The sequence below is a fragment of the Falco naumanni genome, chromosome 9, assembly GCF_017639655.2.
Source record: "Falco naumanni isolate bFalNau1 chromosome 9, bFalNau1.pat, whole genome shotgun sequence".
NCBI classification, from domain to species: Eukaryota; Metazoa; Chordata; class Aves; order Falconiformes; family Falconidae; genus Falco; species Falco naumanni.
In genome coordinates, this window is record NC_054062.1 from 42,491,093 (window position 1) to 42,504,606 (window position 13,514).

Genomic DNA, 13,514 nt, shown 5'->3' on the forward strand with positions numbered 1-13,514 from the left:
TTAACTGCCTAAATTTTCAAGTTCTTTGCTCACTTCTGTTTTTCTTAAGTTAAAGCTATGCACAGGTTCTCAAAGGTTAAAATTTAAATGCCTTCCTGCATCAGCACACTCTCAACCATATGATGAAGTTGTCTCCTACCACACAACACAATCATATTGTTAGTAAAACACGTGCTCAGAAGCGAACCCCTCTGTCCACCCATCTGTTTTCTAATACCCCTCTCTGAACATGCCTGAAAACAAACCTGACATCAAAGGCCAAAGGAGAACTAAGATTTCCAGACAAACTGCAGGCCAAGCAGCAGACGGACAGTAGGGAGCCCTTCAGAAGTAAATGCTGAGTGGTGGTGATCAGCAGCTGGGAGAGTAAGGAACAGTCTAAGGCCAGCTGATGCACATCTTGTAGACATACCGACACCATAGTGAACTCCCTCTAATACTTGCTGCTCCCCAACCCCTTGCAATGCTCTTCTGTTTAATGGTTGGTGCTCAGGCATTAAAAATTCAACACTCAATATCCAGCCATGGCAACCAGATGCTGACCCATTTGTGTTCTACATCTATTTTCTTTTTCTACTTTACCGCTAGGTAATATCCTATTATTCTTTACCTCATTTTTTTTAAAAAAAATAATGCCACACATTACAGCATGTAAAGAAAGAGTATTTGTGGCTGTCCTGGCTGATCTATGACAATTAAGAGAATTTTAGACATGGATTATAGAAAGCTTTCTTAAATCCTTGAGATTAATAGAGAACGTTAGTGTAAGTACTAGCCAGTCAGGCTTAAATTCCTGTTTTTATCATCCCTTCCACCTGCAGCTCAGGCTAAACAATCAAAATCTCCTTAAAAACTCGCTGCATTCTCATGTTCTTTGAATAGTAAAAAGTTCAAAGGCGCATCCTACAGGATCATAGCTACTGAACAATGCTCAAAGGAGTTCAGTATGGGTCAACGCAGTCCAGAAAGGTTGCAAAAGCAATGGGCAAAGGCTAGTTTTTGTGGACAATACACTGGGCTTTCATCTATCTTTTTAGTCTTTGGCAACTGGCATTTTTAAAACACGCTTAGAAACTGTACATATTTGTCCATTAACAATGAGAATATTTACCTTTAGTCTAAACCCGGATAAGAGAATATTGGGGAAAATACTGCCCTTTTCAGATTCTGAGAGGGCAGGAGGAAATACTTCAATTCCCAGATAGCAACATGGCTCCAGTTTTCTAGGACAACCTCTACAAACCATCTAATTCCTACCCCTTTTCCTCCTTGGAGGAGGTTGCTGCAGGGTGCAGGGGCAAGGCAGAAAGGTTATATATGCCCCACATGATCATAAACTACAGGACTGTCCCGGTTAATTTAGAGTTAGTGTTAGGTGCCATTCCAAACAACATCTTAGATTTCATCCCCATGCTGCCATACACATAGGATCGAGCCTTAAGCTCAGTTCAGCTTAATTAAATCAAGGACATTCCAGTGAACATCCACCAAGAGAACCACAAATTAAAACACCGTCTCAAGCTTTCAAAAGTATTTAAAGAAAAAAAATTTTCTGCTTTTCTAATTTAAGAATTTTAATAAAGCCAATGTGTCCACAAAGTAGAAATCCTTTCTTGTCCACAGATGTTTTCTGTCAAGTAACTTCCATTCAGAAAAAGCTAAAAACGTCAAAGGAATCCTAAATTTACTTTCATTGTGAAATCTTTACAATTACAGAATAGACAAGAGTAATCAACCACACTTCATAGAGAAACAAGTGTAAAAAAAAAAAAAAGTCAGGTGATGAGCTGCTCATAATTATATCCCCTGTCATCCTTAGGATATTGGTTTTAAAGTCTCTCCCCAGCTCCTTTTTAATCTAATGATTTTTTCTCCTACATCTCATCACCCTTGAGTGCAGTGACAAAGACACAGAACGTATCTTTTAGCATGGCCATAAGTGACTTTTCATGGAGACATAGATAATAGCTTAAATGATTTATAGGACAATTTCCTTGCCATAGGTTTGAAAGTCTGAAGAGATGGAGGAACTATTCTTTTCCAATATTTTATTTTATGCACCAAGATAAGATAGTTCTATTGGAAAGCATGTAAGTCAGCCCTGTCCCAGAACAGTTGCATGCCTTTCTAGAGATGGAATACAATAATTCACCACTGGAGAAATTAAAAAACCTTTCCTCAGATTGAATTGTACCTTTCTCCTCCCTTTCCTGGTAGGGCCACCACAGTCAAAAGCAGCAGCTTTTGCTTCCCTTGGTTACAGCAGAACTGTTGTAATCATATAGCTGTACCATTCACAGTCGGCAGGAACGTAAGTATTTCACCTTGGAGGCTTTATTTGCTCTTAAGACACATATGCTGACCAGCCCTTCTAGATTTCTCCATCTCCAATTTACATCTTTTTTATATTTCATTATAAATTAAATATAATAGCACATTCTTAGATGAGGAGACCTGGAGCCTTACTTCTATTACCATTGCTAATTCTTGTACTTAGCATACAGGCACATTTGTTACCATAGGTTTATATGGGTGTTGACATGGACCAGGAATTATTTTTTGTTATTTCAGGGAAGAGCATTAAAAAAACCGCTGCGAGAAAACAGAGGCTTACAGTGACATGATTTTGCAGGCAGCCACATGAGTATGAATGCAGGTCACCTTCTCATTTTGTTTATTATTAAACTGCTAGACAGACCAAAAAGCTATTTTCCAGTATTATGACTTGAAAGTTTTGTTTCTTCAGGTCTCCTCTTATGCCTTCCAGCTACTCTTGACATGCAGAACTCTAGCAGTTTATCAGCATGGACTCTTCCTCTCAGCTGTTACACAGGATGCATTTAATGGAGACTTGTGCTCCCTGCCCTGGTAATACAATTTTCAGAATATCAGAGACAAGAGAACAATGATTTCAGAGACAAGAAATAAAAATGTGTTGTTTTCTCTCTCAATCAAAAATTACTTTGTGGAACTCATTACTAACGTGTGTTCTGGAAGCTAAATTCAACAAGCTCAAAACAAATACTTTCATGAAATTCAGTGCAATTAAACAGGATGAAACTTCCAGCAAAGAAAATCCCTAAGGAGTTGAATACTAAAAGTTGAGAAAGCATAGCAGGGAAAGGATATGTACTGTCTTTTTTACTGGTTTTTAATCATCTATTACAAGAGACATTACACTGAGCCAAATGGACCTATACTGTAAACAATTACCACATCTTTATGTTCTGGAAAATCACATTAACCTGTTTTCCAGCTTTGAATAATAATAATAATAATAATAATAAAATCCACAGAAGAATCATCTAAAATATACTGAAGGTAAGAGGCAGAAGAATAAGTTTAGTATGTGAAATTACTAAAGGAAGAGGCAGCAGAAAAAGCAGACACACAAGACTCTACATTCAACTGGACTAATTTGTTTCAAGCCCTCAAACTGGATCATACTGACTTCACACTGCTCAGGATCCAAACAGTAGTAAGTGACACCAAATGTAGCACTTGGCATTGCAACATAAGGTCTATATTTCCTCTAGAAAAAACCAACCAACTAAACAAACAAAACAATCCAAACCACAAAATAGTTCCTACACGTGTGAAAGGGTAGAAAATGAGAAAAAAAAAAATCCGATAAGGCATTCCTGGTTTAGGGAGTGCATAATCAGTCACTGAATAAGAGAGATGTGTGAGATTCCTTCTCTCTAGGTCCCTGAGGACTTCATAGATCAAAACTTGTGCTAGGAACTGGCACAGCAATAGTCCAAGGGATCCAAAGAGCTCACACCTCATGTTCTTCCCCCACTGCAGAAGCCAGATGAAACCTCCATGGTCCAGAATGTTTTCTGCATTGTTTCTGCTCTCAAGATGATCCAAAACCATCTCCCACAGCGGAAGTCTGGTTTCTGTGCCTTTATTTAGTAGCTTATGCACAGATTTATGTGTGAAACAATAACCTAACCCTTCAGGTAAAGGAGGAAAAAAAAAAAAAAAAAAAAAAAAAAGCAGCCTTTTGAACTTCAGTCTCCAGGGATTTTTAAATTCAGGCCCTGCAGGTAATCGGTGAAAATGTAAAATTAGAGCTTTCCAGGACAGAGCCCGAGTCCATTTCCCCTATTTCTACAGTGAATTAAAGCTGATCAACAATATTCTAATAAAAATGCTGATTCAAGAGAACAAACAAAATATTTCTTAGGAACATGTTTATTCTGCTAAAATCCTCCTCAGAAGGTAGGCGGGCAGGCACTCCCACTGCCCAACAAGCCTGCTAGCCTGGCTGGCTTCTTTCCAGCTTGCCGGGCAGCAGACCAGTATGCCAGGCAGCCCCCGGCGGGGGGAGAAGCACATTTGCAAGAAAACTGAAACAAATTGTTCTGTTTTGCCTGAAGTTCCACCTCATCAACATTCTGTTCCAGCACAGGATGAGACAAAATGTCAACACCACAGAATTTTACACAAAACAGAAATATCCTTCTGTGGACAATTTTAGTCACAGTCTGTATGTGTGCCTCTCCACAAAAATAACTGTCTCTTAACCATCTCTTCTGACGTCTGCTTTAATTCCACTTTAAAAGCATGGACTTAAAGGCAACGAGTATTGAGGAATCAGTGCCATGTCAATAAAATTAATCAAGTTTTTATAAACAACACGTTTTATAACGTGTTTTAAAACAAGTTTTCTAATCAAAACAAAAATTACATGATGAAATTCTGAGTACCTAAGAAAAGGGTTCAGTATTTTAAGAGTGTTACAGTTAAACACTGCCTTCCTGCAAAACTTTTATAAAAATAGCTCTTCAGTCAGCTACTTGGTTGAGTCTCCTGCTTATAGTACTAATTTCACAATACTACAGACTGTAACCAGAGAGATATTTTACGAGGACTTTTTCATCATGCATATGGTGTTATTCTACTGATCTATTCCCTGGAAAAATAACAACGCACCTGGATTTCTAATTACCACTATACCAACCTAACAAGTGACCAGTAATGTAGCCTGTTCCCTGCTATTTGTAAAACAACCTCCCCACTTTAGAGAGTGCGATTCACCTTTTCATCTTTCTATATATACTAACTGTATCAGAAACGTAGTTGCAAATATCACTACTGTTCTAATTAGAGGAGAGAGTACTAGAAGTTAAATGCATTACCTCATGCCAACACATTTTGAGTCTTCATTAGGACGAAGTCAGAGTTCAGCAGATAATTCATTCTCACAGGATCCTAACTTATTTGATGTTGCTCTACCAGCAACTGTAGCCTTCTGCCCACTCCCACTGGATCTAGTTTAAGATCAAAGCTGATTCAACTGTCAGGTTGCTCAGGTGATTTTTTTTTTTTTTCTTGCAATCCCCCCTGTTTTCTACATGTGTTTCATTCATGCAAAAATCATTTATTCAGCAAGTTGCGGCAGGAGAATGTGGACAGAAATGGAAACATTAATTTTTTAAAGCAGGTCAAAAGATGTACAACAAGGTTAATTTCCATCTACTCCAGGAGCTTTCAGCCTGTTCTTATTAAGAAAATGGCAACAAATCTGAAGTCATCTATTTCTTAAAAAAGCCATTGATCTCCCATCAATTTTATGCATGGGTTGCCCTTAGCACATGATTTTGAAGAGGCCACAAAAGACAGTTACTTTGAACTACAAAGCCTTTCCACGAGACATCAACACATACAGCTTCAGTTTCTTAATAAAAAAAAAATAATATTGACACTTCCCCATAAAGATTTTTAACCTGATGAATCCATTCATTTTTCTACAGACAGAATCTTGTTTAAAGCACAAAACCAAAATTGTTGTTCTTAAGTAACAGCTTTTGATTTTTTTTAAACCAAATAACTTTTCTTCTCAAAGGACAGTAACAGCCTTTAATTACATTCTACTTCCCTCCCTTTAATTCATCCTCTCTTCAAAACAACTCAAGACGCTTCTGGTTCCTCTGAAGTAGATTCCTGTATGCACTAAATTCATGGCTTCTACTTTTTAAAACAACACCACATTAACTAATGGACACATTAAGAAAAGAGAAAATAGTGAAGCCATCAAACAACAAGTAGTATGAATTATTAATCCTGGGCTGAAGAATTTCTAGACTAAAACTCATAACTCATCTTTTTCAATGAAATAGTTTGTGAAGTAAAAATGCTATTTTACTACAGTTTTGGTAGCACTTTACATTACATTCTACTATAATTAACTACTTCAGCCATCAGTTTTCCCAACATTATTTCTTACATTCATTCAACCACTTCAGGTCTTTTCCCTTTAAGGAAGTAAATGGAGGAGCCTTCAGATTGAAAGGACAGAAGATTTAGGACAAATCAGTAAAAGAAACAGTAACCAACTGTCATGACTGGATGTTATTCCACAGAGTTTAAGGCATTAAAGAAATGAATCATCAAGTCACTGACTGTGATATGCAGAACGCCATTTAAATCAACTACAGGATTAACAGGGTGGAAAGCAGTTACGGGTGGCATGAGTTTACAAAAGCAGTTGCAAGGAATGCAGGAATTTAAAAACAGTAATCTGATATCTGCATAGGTAAATTGCAGAATTAAAGTAAAGTATAAAATTACTAAACACAGATATGATAAAAAAAGGAGAGAGTCTCCGACTTCTGTGGAGGCAAGTAATGCTCAACCTCTCTTACTTTAAATGTATTTTTAAGGAGCTGGCAAGAGGGTGAATAAAGGAGATACTATTAACTATGCATTTCAATTTCTACAAGCCTTTCAGTAAGGTTTATCATATACGCTATCTTGGGATAAGAGATAAGGTTATCTGATGAAGTTTGAAGGGCAAAATAAAGACAGCTTTCACAATAGAGACACACAATTATTAGAGGTTACCTTTGTTGGAACCTGCATCATTCAATACATTCATAAACAATCCAGAAATAGCAGAATGGTGAAGAGGTTTTGGATTATTTGGAGTACACAGCTAAAAAGAACTGCAGACAGTTGCAGAAACATATTATCATCCTGTATAACTTGGGACAGAGAGGCACATCAAGTTCAGTGTCTGTAAATACAGAACACAGATGGGGAAAACACGGCCTAATTATGAATCATGGTGGGGATCTAAATTAAGTCTCTCTGCCCAGAAGACAGAAAGTCATTGTGAATAGCTGCACAAAACACATCCTCAAATAGACAAAGGATTAAAAGAAAAAACAAACAAACAAAAAACCCCCCTATCTCTGTCTTAATCCCAGTCCACCTATATCTTGAAAACACTTTCGAATTCTAGCTCCTCACCTAAAAAAAAAAAACAAATAAAAAAAATAAAAGTGAACTGGAGAAAGATTGAGACAAGTTATATCAAAGCTTCTGTAGAGGAAACGTTAAATGAATTGGCAGAAGAATTACAAGGGAGGGTTATAATAAAAATCCATTTAATCATGCCAAGTATGGGAAAGGCAAATAGTGAAGCATCATTCCTTTCTCTTACTACAGAAACTCAAAGGCTATTAACTTTGAGCTTTTTGGTAGCTATTTTAAAACAAAATGAAGTACCTGTCTTTTACAACAGCGAAACTGTGGAACTTAATGTCATAGTGTGCTAAGGAGATAAAAAGTATGAATTATCTTAAATAGGCAATTAAAAACATTATGGAATAGAAGTCCATCAAAATGTATCAAGTACATTGATGTAAATACAAGGCACATTTCTAAAAGCCAAGGTTGCCAGTAACTAAGGGAGAAGTATGTTACTGTATCTGTTTCATGCTTGCATTCTTTCAGTGCCTGCTACTGGCCACTGTCAGACCAGATACACATGTAATCGAACTGCAAGTGCTGTGGTTAGGATAAGGAGGTACTTAGAAATGACAGACTCCATTTGGGTTCTCTAACCATTCCTCTCTCCTCCCCACTTCAAACTCTGCCACAGTTATTTTATATGTTGGTTTATCCTTCCAGATGTAACTTATCTCTGCACGTCTATACCTGCACAAGAGCTATGTGCTAAGAAGCAGACGGAGCCTTTGCCCTCACACTTTTGGATTAAACGAGTTATTTAGTGAGCCTATTTAGATCTGGACCCTTCAGGAGCTGATCTTACGGTCAGCCATTGTCACTGAAAAATACCAGAAAGAACTAAAAATATTGTCCATACTGGCTCACCACAGTTCTGTTTCTGTTTAGAAACCCTGAGTCAGCACCTGGAGTACCTTGGGCTCTGCGGAGATGACCCAAAAGCTGAAGATCAGATCCTTGAAAGTCTGAACAGGATTCTGCTGGCTCTTACTGAAGACAGCTAAGTATCACTCCAGATCACTGTTTGACCCTTTGCACAATCCAAAAGCATTCACTGGAGGTTTTCATCTATTGTGGTAATCTGTATTACAAGTGACTGCTGCTGGAAATATAGCTGCCCTCAGCCTGTTTTGTTGCTATCCTTTCTCTTTGTATACACATAAATCAACCTGTGACCAGATAAAGCTACTAGTCACTAGAGCACCTGAAGCTGCAGAGAAATTCCAAAGTTAATATTTTATTTCCTACAAACTCCTAGGATTAAATTAGAGTGACCCTATCGGGTTAGGAATTTCAAAAAAGCAGTTCCTAGTTTCCTTATAAGAAAGTCCTTAAGGTCTCTGCACATTCTCCTGAAATGACATAAACCTGCATTTACTTGGATCTCCTGGCAGATGGTAATTTGCTACCTTAAGGACAATTAGCCATATTTTTATGAAAAAAGGCTAAGAGAATTGACTGCTCTCATTGCTGGTCTAATAAAAGAAGATGTGCCTACCTACAAAATGAATCGCTAGGCCATACCTCAGGAATAGTCTTAATCCCTTACTTCCCATGCTTTATGCAAGCATCCTTTTATAGTCAGAGAAGATGAAACTGCTTTCCTCTTTGCTTTGCCACCTGTGCTTCAATTCCGCATGAGGCAGAATAATCAGCTGGAATTACACTTGCTGCAATTCAAGCAGATGACTGCTTCCATATATTTAGACTAAGCCTTCAAATACCTTGTTAAATCAGAACCTTGGATCCCATAGACGTCCACTCAGAATTCTAGGAAACAAACAATATCTAAATAAAACAGCTGCAAACCTACTGCAGGTATTGTTAACATTCTTATCATTACAGAGCAGAGATCCCTCAGCCTACTCAGAGAGAGTGGAATCTTCCTAACATTGGCAAAAATCCTGAAGGGCAATCCACGATGTGCAGTGAAAGCAGCCCAGGTGCTTTCAGAGATAGCTAAGAATGGTATGTTCTACTAAAGTGTTACTACAAGACATATTACAGCACATTAGCTGTACGTTTCCACTCTTGAGTTTTGTTTCATGGCTACTGGCCTTGCAACTGTTTCACTCCAACATGGCAAAACCCCACAAGTTCCTCTCCTTCACCTACACAGAGGAAATGAAGAAACCATGTATTGAAGCAGATTTGGTTCCAGTTTTGATACCTTTGCTGGAGAGTACAGACCAAGAAATGTTGCTGCATGCTGGGAGGGCTATTGGCCGTATCTGTTATGATAATCGTAAGTATGGACTTGCCAGAACCCTATTTTCCCTAGCTCTAAGGTATTATAACCTGTAACTCTCAGTTTTATGAGACCTGAGCACATAATGTACTTCAGCCTCCAGTTAAACATACAGTTTACACAGCTCACAGACACCAGGCTGAATGCATCCCAAACACCTCCAGAACTCTGGGCTTCCCCCTGTATTTTTGACTTCAAGGTAATACATCTTTGTCAAAACTGCTCTGCAAGCACAAGAGTAGCAGAGCCTCATATATACCTTAATCCTGCAGAACTGCCTTGGGATCAAACCCTGAACGGTTTTGTCTTCTTTCAGAGTAATAAGTGTCTATAAAGCAAAGCACTTTTTTAAAAAGAGTCAGAAAAAACATATCTAAAAAATAAAAAATACTGATATATTTATCTCTGCAAGGAATTGTCCTCCCTGAGGACCACTGCTTGCATATAGCAGATCTCTGTGCTCCAGATTTTTCCATAAAGCCAGTACACTAGCTTGCCTGTTGGTCTCAAGAATTAAACCCTTTCCATTTACTTGCCCCAACAAATTAAGACTTTTTCTACCTTTAATCCCCAGACTGACCAAAATTATTTAATGCATACTGGAGGTAATATGGAACTTTTTACACCGTACCTTCTATCTATTTCCTTCTACCTTTGACCTACCTTCTCTTACCTTTCTAGCATGGACCTGCATAGCTTTACCTAGAAAGCTATGGTTTTGCCTCTGCATTCTTCCTATAAAATCCAAGTGTAATAGGTACTGTATAGATTCTACCAGTCCCCTGCAAGTTATGTGTATTTGCAGCAATTTTATAAAAACTTCCCCATATGATTACACGCAAGCCTCATGCAACTACTGTAAAACCAGCATTACTACAGCATATGGCCATACTCCAAATCTGCTTCACTTCTGTCAGAACCAGGCCCAGCACAGATTTAACAAGATGACTATGACTTTAAGATATGTGCTTTAATAATTTCTAACACAACAATAAATACATCACAGAAAAATTAACTTCACTGATTCCCTGACTGAACTACAATTGTGTATGCTGCAACAGCACTCAGGTACCTTCTGGAGTCTGTCATATATGCCATCATCCATGTTTGACTAGTTCTCAGCAAGACACTGCTGCAAAAGCCGTGCCATCATACTGTTAAGCAACCACTGTCCAACTTTGTATTTCATAGCTCTTGGCATTCTTAAAGTCATTTTAGATATTAAGCTTTCATTCTTTACAAGACAAACTACAAAAAGAAAACAGATTATCAGTGTTTTCCTCAGCAACTCTACATGTGGGTGGAGACAACTGTAGTTAGTATACTAAACCCAGGATCAAATTAGTTTTTACTTACTTTACTTCACTGACTTCCCTTAAGGGACATGAATTTACACCTGCTTGGAAACCTTATCAGCCCATAAAAATCCCAATGATACCTTGAATTCAACCACTCTTCATTCCTACATGCTGATCAGCTAGCATTCAAAACACTGAAAGAGGATGATTCCCCTGGATCAACTTTAAAGCAGTCTGTCTCACAGTGATTTCTTGTAATAGCCCAGGTATTTGTAAAGTGTCTTGTTTTACAAATAATATTTTTTTTCCTTAAAAAAAGTAATTGTAACATGCAAAAAGCAGGTATATGGACATTTGCTATGAGTCAAAACACTACTGATCCCGGAAAGCAGACCTGTCACTAGACCATGCTTTATCCTGAGTTTCCAGTCCCTTCCCTCTCCCTGCCCTTCATAACAAAAGCATCCACAGGACAAGGCTGAGATTCCCATCCCCTGAGAGAAATAAGCCAACTGTCTGTTCCTCACTCAATTTTCAGGTACACACCAACAGATACAGTCCATCAGAACTTGCATTAGTAGCTGTAGTAGTAATAGAGATGCTCATGCAGTTGGCTTTATGTATTTTTACAGTGGCTTAATTCCTTCAGTCAAAGTAGAACCGGGAGGTTTAGCAAAACGGCCCTGAACCTGCATTTCTCACACACATGCATTCACTTAGACCCACAGCACAAAAGCTGTATAAATTCTAACAGTGTGTGACAGAACCGGACTATATTGCTGCAAACCATCTCAGTTGGACCCTTTTTACTGATCGAATTGGACCCCTATAAAAGGGTCTCCTATATATTGGTCCCCTTTAACATCTATGCTTACTGTTACCAGGGGATCTTCAGGAAGAGCTGGTGAAGGTAGGAGTAACCACATCGCTAGTTCGAATATTAACTGATTATGCAGACAGTGAACCCCTTGTCCACGTTGATCTACTGGCCTTATGCAATCTCGCAGACCTTGGTAAGTAAATGTTTTCATATCTTCAAGTAAAATATCATCTTCACACTGTCACTGCCTTTCTATGTACATGCAGAACACCCACAGGTTTTTGTTCTGGGGGTTTTTTTGTCTTGTTTTGGTTTAGGGTTGTTTCTTTTTTTGTTGTTGGGTTATTGGGGGAGGGGTTTTGGTTTGGGGGTTATTTTGGTTGGTTGATTTGGGTTTTGTTTTTTTTTTTTTTTAAAAACACTACTGATACCTAATCAGGGACAGGCCACCGTATCTGTATTGGATGCTTTGTATTTTTCCTGGAGTACCAGCTATTGCAGGTACTCTATTAACACAATTAAGATTTAAGAGACAAGTTTTGACCCAGAAAAAAGTACAGAGGGCATAACTTTATGTAATAAATTGGCAGTTTCAGCTATGTCAGATATGGTATCTTAAGTATTCATTTATTAAAAATTTATTTAACTATTAAGTTTATATACCTTAATGAAACAGTTTCCCTTTTCATTTATGCAATTTTCAAACCAAAGGTGTCCTCACTGATTTAAAATACATCTACCTTACTTTAAACAAGTTGTGACGGAAGAAAAAGACCAAGTAGAAAACTATTACCACGCTTCGTATATGGTCTAACTACAATTTGATTTACTGCTCCCTGCATTTAGGGGGAGGGAGAGGCAGGGAAGTGGGTATGGTACCAACACTGTCACATCATCCTCCAGTGAGGTCTGTCCTTTGTAGATTTCACATTACTTAATACCATACTCCATTCAAATCTGTACTACAACAGATACCAGCAAGCTTCCAAAAAAAAAAAAAAATTTTTTTTTGTTAACATCCTGTAGATATTTAGGATCCCAGCAAGACTAGATGTGTCTAATAGAGGCAAAAAATGTACTACTACAGCCAAGTAGCATGTGCCAGTTTGATGTATTAAATAATCATACTACAGAGGGATTCATAAAAGTCAGTGAAATTAAGCCAGGATTAATTTGAAAGCTGTTATAAAGTCACAGCTACAGGAATTACACAAAAATAGTGTTAAAGAAAGTGGGGGGAAGAAGGGATGGAGTAGAGTTTTGCTATCTCAGTGCTGTCCAAAGGGACAGAAGTGTCTATAAGAACAGAAAAAAACATTCAAGACCAAAGTATGTCTAATCACTTCAGAATATAGGGAGATATGCTTTCAACATTTAATCAGATAAACATTCCAAATCCTGACTTTATCAAATACACAGATACAGCCAAGGAAGCTCTAAGCAAGACCAACATTGCTGAACAGCTGGTGAGACAACTGAGAAGAGCAGCCAACCATGAGAGGTTAGAAATTGTGTTTGAGGTCCTGCAAGCACTTGCAGAAAATGGTAAGGCTCCTTTCAGCCTGGGGGAATGAGGGGAGACTGGGTGCTGGCACTTAGCTTCAGCCCTAGGTTCAGTGTTTGCCATGGGATCCTACTAATGGAACCAGCAATCCCTTCAGTGGAAATAAGCCACAAGAACATAGAAAATTCTGGCCTAAGAAGGACTTTGAAGCTTAATAGGTGAGGCAAAAAAGAAAGGAGGGAGAGCATAGCATTCCATTCTATTTCAGTGGATCCATAAGACAGCAGATTCAAACTAATGTTCTCCATGGTGCTAACAGGAAAGCAGACTAGAAAGATTGCTTTTTAGAAAAAAAAATGACAACAAAGTAGCATAGAGGATGTC

General features: G+C 38.1%; 1 protein-coding gene across 2 annotated transcripts in view; it reads left to right on the top strand.

The window, feature by feature from the left end:
* Positions 1-13,514, top strand: part of LOC121093460 (rap1 GTPase-GDP dissociation stimulator 1-like) — a 36,247-nt gene that overhangs the window by 5,706 nt on the left and 17,027 nt on the right. The window contains exons 2-6 of one of the 2 annotated variants that reach the window (XM_040605765.1): positions 8,149-8,259; positions 9,106-9,228; positions 9,380-9,505; positions 11,691-11,819; positions 13,046-13,171. In XM_040605765.1, the coding sequence (XP_040461699.1) occupies positions 8,149-8,259; positions 9,106-9,228; positions 9,380-9,505; positions 11,691-11,819; positions 13,046-13,171 (615 nt within the window). The remainder of the gene's footprint in view (positions 1-8,148; positions 8,260-9,105; positions 9,229-9,379; positions 9,506-11,690; positions 11,820-13,045; positions 13,172-13,514) is intronic. The other variant, XM_040605766.1, reaches the window with a different exon arrangement.